Source organism: Cicer arietinum, chromosome 6 (assembly GCF_000331145.2).
Source record: "Cicer arietinum cultivar CDC Frontier isolate Library 1 chromosome 6, Cicar.CDCFrontier_v2.0, whole genome shotgun sequence".
Lineage (NCBI taxonomy): Eukaryota > Viridiplantae > Streptophyta > Magnoliopsida > Fabales > Fabaceae > Cicer > Cicer arietinum.
The window spans coordinates 66654213-66662632 of record NC_021165.2 but is presented as its reverse complement, the minus strand read 5'-3'; the positions used below and the strand labels follow the sequence as shown (position 1 = coordinate 66662632).

Here is an 8420-nt window from a genome sequence, read left to right as displayed (position 1 = left end):
GGAAAGAGTTAAACTCATGACTTCTGTGTCACTTCAACTCCTCTTATCCAAAAACCACTTAATGACTCTCGTCTAAATGCATTAATATTTATATTTTATTAATTAAATTATAAAAATAAATAATTTTAAAAATTAAAACTAAATTTTTTAAAGAATTTTATTATAATTATATATATTAATTATTTAACTTCATCATATCATATATTATATCATTTAAAATATAATATATCACTATTTTTTAATTATAAATAAAACATCGTGAAATTGTATAATATATTTTGAGAACAACGGGTGGGAAAAAAGCTATCTATTGTTATATTTGACGTGGATTTTAGCCCGAAAGAAGCCCAATAGATCCTCAAATCAAGACCGATTACTTTCAACGGGCCCAATAGTTTTCGTTGAAGATTGAAACTGAGAACTGTTCCGTATCGATCGACGTAGCCATGGAGAAAGAGAAGCAGAAAGAAACGAGTAGCGATTCAAGTATCGCAGAACCTTCCTCTTTCAAACTTCTTCTATCGTGTCCTTCTGCTCTCTCTCCCTCACAGGTTCACTCAACTTCCATTTCTCATCACTTGCTATTCCCGTAATAATCTACCAAATTCATCTCTCGATTTTGAAGGTTTCTGTGTCATTCAGTGACGCCTACGATCGAATCCCTCACTCTGATGTCACTTTGGAAAACTCCGTCTCTGAGGTTCGTAGCATTCGTTTCGCACTGATACATTTCTATATTCTTTTTATATACTTTGATTTTGATAATGTTTATTTATGCGCAGATATGGGAGCAGAAGAGTGTACAAAACAAATCGTTGTTCAATGGGCATAAATTTAGAGTATGTGACACACACATGCATTGATATTTAAAAGGGAAAAATTAATCTGTTTATTACTAATCGTGATTTGGAGTTTCGTGATAGTCATTTTTTTTTCATTGTAAATGTGCCTCGGACACAATCTGCTGCATCATTGTTAATGCTTTAGAATGTAATATATTATATACAATGTGAGCTAAAGATTTTTTACACCGTGCAACTATTAGATAATTAATAATGTTTGACTTTTGTCATAACTATTTATAAAGTCACATATGATTGATCAATGATTTACCGACTGTAATTTTTTTTTACACTGTTAGTGTATAGAAATTGAACTCTATACTAAAGAGTTAAAAGGGCATGCATTTCGCTTTAAATTAATTTTATAATGACTTAATTCTACACTGATGTTTAGTAAAAAAAACTCGCTACTTTATCTATGGCGTGGCAAACAATGGACTCAGGTAAGTCTCATTGAATGTCAGTGTATGCATGTCTTGTAAACTCTATGCTAAATTTGATTTGTTTGGTTTCTAAATTGGTGAGTTTTAATGTCATCGGGTGCGTTTGATTTTGCAAAATAATAAGTACAAGACAGAACAATATAGAACTGTACAAGACAACTTTTTATACTCCACTGTGTTTGATGGTCGATGCACAAACAATTTGCAATGGGCTTTGTGTTTATATGTCTATGAACTGGAAAAAATAATATAATTTTTACTATAATACACTTTCTTTTATATATATATTTATGAGTACAAATATTAATAACAGAGATGAAGGAGAAAAAAGCATGTAGAGAGAGAGAGAGAGGAGCATGAGAGAGTAGAGGGAGAAAGACATGACAGAGTAAATAGAGAGATAAAAGGGAGAGATATGAGACAGTAGAGAGGGAGGGACATGAGACAATAGAGAGATAGATATGAGAGAGAGAGAGAGAGATGAGAGAGTAGATATAGATAATATTTTTTTAGTACAAAATAAAAAGGGTATTTTGGTGTTTTTGATAGCTTGTACTTGAGACAAAAAGTTGTCCTATGGTTTAGTGAGGAACAAAAATTCTTGTTTTTGTCCAGTAAAATGATCTTTGTTAGTTCAAAAAAAGTTGTTCTATCCAGCCCCCTATTTTTAGGCAAATCAAACGTACCCATAATGTGTAAGTAATTGTAACTCTCCTTATATCTGCATGCTTGGCACATTGATAGCCCCCTGTTTGATTATCTCTAATTCTCTATAATGCTGTTTGTGGACCGTGTGGTATGGATAAGATGAGCGATAAGGGTTTATTATTCCATCATGCTATAGCATATGTTGCTTGATATCATGGCATGTTTGTTTTTACAAATTTCATGCATTGACTTTAAATCTTTCACTCTTTTTGTCTTTTTTGTTTTGATCTTTTTATCTCTTCCTGTAATATCATGTATCTTGGATGCTTTATTCTCGAAAGATTGATGTTTGATGCTCTGACTGGATAGATACTTTGCCAAGGACTATCCCTAACAGTGTGTATATTTTTTGTTGAAAATAACACAGTATGGAGGGCATCTATTGCACACGGGAGATGGATCTGATGATGAACCACATGTATGCCTCCACCTTGGTTTGACAGATTATAGGTTGTTTCTTAGTTCCCTTCTTGTAATTGTTTCGTTCTTTTTTACCATGGTTAGAGATATTGATAGGATTACAATGATTCTCAAATCTTGAATGATTAATTATAGTTTCATTTTTATGTGGATATTTTGGCGATCTTAAACTGTATCCATTTCAACGTTTATATTCATGACTTCAAATGTGCATTCATCAGTGATAGGTTAATAAGAATTAAAATTCATTAGTTGAAAACATTTGTAATTTTAGATCTCAAACTTAATGGCTGTCTTTTGCTGAAAAATTTGTGTATGACATATGACAATATTTTTCTAGTAATACATAAATTTATTGGCAATGTAACACACCAATTCTGGAAGTTATTTGCATCAAAATGTCATTAATGCCACGTAGTTATCTCTGGTGTTTGTTTGAAACCAACAGAGGATCTTTCCAATGCTGTCTTGAAACATAGTTTAATCTTCATCCTATTTTTCCCTATGGATCTACTTTACCATTATTTAATAATTATTGGTTAAACTTGCTCCAGGACCTTTGTGGGGACAAATTTAAGTCCTTTGTGGGAAAGGTTCCTTGTTCCATCAGTAGGTAATACATTATAACTTTTGCTCCCTTTTTAACTCAAGTGCCACTATTGTGGTTACCCTGTGATCTTATACTGTTAGCACCTTAACTTAGGGTAGTGTGACAAGTGGCACTGACTTCAAAACTGGAGTTGTATGATATGGTTTCCGATAGTAAATTATCATGAAGGAAACAAGTGGCTGGGGGTTGAGATAATGATAATATAGAAGCAGCATTAGGATATCTCTCTCCCTTCTCTCTGTCCCTGAAGTAGAGGAGGTATCGCTGGATCTTGAAATCATTAACCAACTGTCGGTCATCTTGATCCAAATACGTAACACCCCTGTCGGTCATCTTGATCCAAATTCATATTGTTTCCACAAAAATCTGGTTGTTGTAGAAACTACATTATTCATTCAAGTCATAACTGTTTAGGTTCGGTTCTACGTGTCATCTTCATGTCTTGTTTTAATTTGCTTTTATCTGCCACTTTGACTATTGTATTCTACAAGGACATAGTAGAAATGGCTTTCATCATATATTGTTCAAACATGTTTACTTAGTTCAAGGGTTAAATGTATTGGTTATTTGATTGATTTGATCCCTTCAATTAAAAGTAATTGAAAAATACCTGATGGATGATAGGAATAATGGCCTCTGTTAGTTCAAAGATATGAGAGTTATTAAACAAATTATCAAAGATCGGTAGCGGAATATATTCAGGAGCAATGATTAATACAGTTGCAAATATTATCAATATATGAGAACATAAACAATGCTTAATTCAAAATGTTAATCAAGACATAAAATTATTAATTCATACATTCAAGAATATGCATTTATGTAATATCAAAATAAAGAGTAGGATAAGAAACAAGTGCACCAAGATTTATACTGGTTCAGCTATCAGTTTGATAGCCTACCTCCAGTCCTGAAATCCAACAAGATTTCAGCATTTTCCAATAGAATGAATTGAGAACTTTTTACAGATTGTCCAGCTTCCACAAAGCCTATCTAACTCACTCACTCTTGTTTCTATACCACCTAATCCTTGGAGTTAATCGCCTAACTCTCACAAGATCTAGGTGAAGCTTCTTCTTAATGATCTCACACCAACAAAGATAACTACCAGTTAAACTGGATTTCTAAACCTTCAATTACAGAAAATTGTCTTTCTCAAAGAATTAAAGAATATCAAGACTTTGACTCAATCACAAAAGTATCTCACACAAAAAGTATTTAGCCAATGGATATTTTGTGTGTTGTAAAACTTTTCTCTCAAAGGTGTTTATCAAAGTTATTCAAAGGTTATCAAAAGTTTTCCAAAGGATATGAAAAGGTTATTTTTAAAAATGATTAAATCTGCTTATATATATTCAGAAAAACACCAGGATAATCGATTGCTCAATCGATTTTATAATGTTTTAAAGCTAGCTAAATCGATTGCCCAATCGACTTTCGCATGTCTTGTTTTTCTTGAATCTTGAACATATAAGCATGAATCGATTTGCCAATCGATTCTTTTAATACATAAATCAGAACTGATACTATGATTATATCAGAATCGATTGAGTAATCAATTATAGGTGTTTTGTTCCAACAACGAGATCAAAACAATCGATTGCTCAGTCGACTTCATAATCACAGTCATAATCGATTTGGCAATGAGCTGAAACCTTTTTGTAACTCAAAACATAGCTTCAATCGATTCGTCAATCGATTGTGCTGATCACAGTGACTCAGACTTTTACATCAATCGATTTGCCAATCGATTGTGCTGATCACAATGACTCAGACGTTTACGTCAATCGATTTGCCAATCGATTGTGCTTGTTACAGAACCTCAGCTATTTTGTCAAAATCAATGTGCCAATCGATTTATTCAAAGTGGTTCTGATAAATGATTAACTGCAATCGATTGCCACAAACTTGTAGTTTAAGAAATCTAATTCAATTGATGTCCCAATCGATTTGTTGGATCACAAAACTCATTCCTGATTTAAAAACTTTGTCACAATCGATTTGTCAATCGATTGATTCAATAAATGGTTGTTTCTGTGATTTGCAAAATCGATTGCTCAATTGATGTCCCAATCGATTGTTCAATTGATTGGATTAAGCCCAGAACTCAGGTTTCACTAAAAACTTTTAACTAATTGATTGCCCAATCGATTCATGTAGTGAAAACTCTTGTTCTGAGTCAGACAATCGATTTATCAATTGATTCATCAATAGACTTATTAGTTGATTGATTTATATTCATTGGCAAAGACTTAAGTATGAGACCAAAGTGATTAGTCTACTAAACTAACTACTATGGCACCTAATTACACTACACATATTTGCATCTTTCTCAAGCATATCCTCCAACTTTGGTTGATTCCTTGAGTCGCAAGCTTTTGTTCCAAGTGTATGGTGTCTGCTTGTTTGCCTGAAAATGTTTCTCAATTCAAATCATTAGATCAATCAAATATTTCATATGTACTGTATGTTTGAGAATTAAATCAAAAACATGATCAGGGAAGCTCGTGACTTACAATGGAATCATTCAGAACAATATAGCAAAGTCTATATATTCCTTCATTTGAATCGATTTTAATTTATTTGTCTTAAATTTTTGGCTAAATCTTTCTGATTTCACAGATGATTCCGTTCTTTGTCAGCATACCTCTAGTCCACTAGGAAATGGTGCAGTGGTGGAGACAATTGACAATAAGATTCTTGTATTGCAGCGAAGTTATAATGTTGGTGAATTTCCTGGATATTTTGTTTTCCCTGGAGGCCATCCTGAGGTATTCAATATGTGATGAATGTTCTGAATCCTTTTATTGCTAGTATCTAGTACTGCAGTGGTTGAATTATTCTATAATGAATGTGCAATTAGTTCTGAAATTAGTTGTCTCTGATTCTTTTTTCCGGGTTGGTGACATTATTTCTTCCTGTTAATATATATTCAGACTTAAATTCCTTTGTAGACATGGCTTAACATTGAATTCTTTTTTTATGATTGACAGCCTCAAGAAATTGGTATAACATCTCATCAATATGTGAAGGAGTCAACAGAATCGGTCAACATTAAGGTTTCACGGGAGATGTTTGACAGCATAGTTCGTGAAGTAGTCGAAGAAATTGGAGTGCCAGCTTTATCCCTTGTAAGTTTCATTTTAACCTTAATATGACCGAGTGACAACAAATTAGCAATATACAAGTTCTTGATTTATGAGTGAATTTCAGAGCCACCCAGTAGTATCTTCTCTGGTAGACATGGCAATTTTTTTTTTATCATGTACGGCTTCTTTGAGTGGAGTGGTTGCTGATAAATTTTCTGCTTAAATGCAGTTTAGGACACTCTATTTTGTCTCATTTATGATTTTGGTCTTCCTATTTTTGAATCCATGAATTTCATCCCTCAATTTTCAAAATGTCAAAACATTTTCCCCACCTATGCATGTGGGGTTGATTTTGATGACTTGGCAAACGGGGTACTTATGTGAAAATTAAACTGATACATAAAAATGAGTTATTAAGTGAGGGCCCATATAGGTAGTGTTTTACAACAAATTTAGTCGCTTTTGTGATACAGACTAATGTATTTTTTGGTGAAACTTAAATTAGTTGTTAAGGTAGAACTCACTTAGAGCTACATCACCAACTGAGTTGCCACATGAGTATCACACTTGTCAAATCATGAAAATTTAGCCCCAAAATGTATAGTTGGAGAAAAACTCAGTTATTTTAAAAATTAGGGGACTAAAATAATTGATTTGGGGGGGGGGACCAAAGTCGTGAATGAGGTAAAACAAAGGGACCAAAACTGTATTTAAGCCTAAATTTTCTGTTTCAGTTGCCAATCTCCTCTCACATTTCCTTTATAAGTTAGGAGTTGCAGTTCAAAGACTTAGTATCTTATTTTCATCTTTTGTCATGCAGAGCATCCCGGCATTCATTGGTATATCTCGCAGGAATTTGAATGTGAGGCCAACTGCATTTTTCTTTATCAAATGCAATCTTGACTCAAACGAAGTCCAGCAGTTTTATTATAGTGCACTAGATGGCTATGAATCAACCCAACTCTATACTGTTCCATTGGTAAATCTAAGGCTTATTTTTATTGTTTTGGCATGAAATCCACTCATAACAAAATTGTGATTATTATTTGTTTTGGGAGTTTCTGTTTAGATTATCTGCATTATTTTGGTATGGCTTTTATAAGAGGCATATATGAACATGGCAAGTTGTTTGTAATGGTGTTATTTCTTTTAAACTTTCCATGTCATAAAAGGCCTAATAAAATGATTATGGGTTTAGAGGAGTCCCCTTATGAAGTGTGGTCGTATCGTAATTGAAGTGATGATCATGACCATAGATACTTATCTAGAGCTGAATGCCCATTGCTAGCTGATATTTTTTCTCTAGGTCGCGGTGGGATCTGTTTGGACTCGTTAGCTTATTATTTCAAAGCTTAAAAGCTAGTTTACTTGTTACTCAAATTTCAAATTGATCATTCTAATGCCTATATTTATAAACACCTACCTATAGTGTTTAAAAGATTTCTCATTGATTTTGTATTTTTCAGACTGAATTAGAAAATATGGCCTCGAGGATGCCCGGCTGTCATCAAGGTGGATTTGCTCTCTATAAATTGATGGTTGACACCAGGAAGATTACTTGATGGAAGTTTATAGTGCTCTCAGTTGTCAAGCAATGTGTTATATGAATATCAAGTGAGTCTCTTTCCACCATATATAAGTTTGATGCCAACATTTCTGAGGTGATTGAACCAAAGGAATGAGACAGAATTTAACCAGCGTGAAATTTATCACCAGAACAGGTGTTCTGATCTGTTGCAATACATTATACTAATGCTTGTGTTCAACTCATGCTAAGTTAAAATGCACAATTCAATCTAATTCTGTATTTATATTTTATGGCACACCTCGTAAATAATGAACATTAATATACTCTATGCTTTTTCTGTTTTCAGTTGGAAATGTTATAATACCACGTATCATTGAGATTGACGAAAATGAAATTGTGCTCCGATTTTTGTTTACATGATCAATTATAAATACAAAGGCATAAAAACATGCAATTTAACACAGCTAAGCTAACTGCATAACTAAACTGAACAACTTTTTATAACTGTCATAAGAGTATGGTAATTGGTTACAACTTACAAGTCATTGACCCAAGTCCTCTTCTCCTACCAAGCCAACCCTATCTCGAATCTCGTTAGTTTGCAACACAAACATTAAGTATGCTATACTTATTTTTTTAGTTTGGTAAACCAGATATCAACTCGATGAGATTGGTGTATGTATTTCTGTAATTTTTACTTGATCGTGCTTGAGCCAATATACTCATGGTCGTGTGTGGGCGGATACCATCATTCCATCCTCCAGATTCTGCAGTATTGTT

General features: G+C 33.3%; 1 protein-coding gene across 1 annotated transcript; it reads left to right on the top strand.

Annotated features, from left to right (window-relative positions):
- The first annotated feature begins 364 nt into the window (after positions 1-364).
- LOC101489002 (nudix hydrolase 9) lies at positions 365-7985 on the top strand. The gene is made up of 9 exons (XM_004505856.4): positions 365-551; positions 626-700; positions 783-839; positions 2361-2443; positions 2968-3026; positions 5646-5794; positions 6017-6154; positions 6933-7091; positions 7579-7985. Exons 1-9 carry the CDS (start codon positions 447-449, stop codon positions 7672-7674), a joined length of 921 nt encoding a protein of 306 aa, XP_004505913.1. The 5' UTR covers positions 365-446; the 3' UTR covers positions 7675-7985.
- The last annotated feature ends 435 nt before the right edge of the window (positions 7986-8420 follow it).

Bases quoted from the DNA above. Each gene is read 5' to 3' on its own strand.
- LOC101489002 (XM_004505856.4), top strand. From the start codon at position 447: ATGGAGAAAGAGAAGCAGAAAGAAACGAGTAGCGATTCAAGTATCGCA. The intron at 5,795-6,016 runs GTATTCAATATG...TATGATTGACAG, and splicing joins TCCCTGGAGGCCATCCTGAG to CCTCAAGAAATTGGTATAAC. The intron at 6,155-6,932 runs GTAAGTTTCATT...TTTGTCATGCAG, and splicing joins GAGTGCCAGCTTTATCCCTT to AGCATCCCGGCATTCATTGG.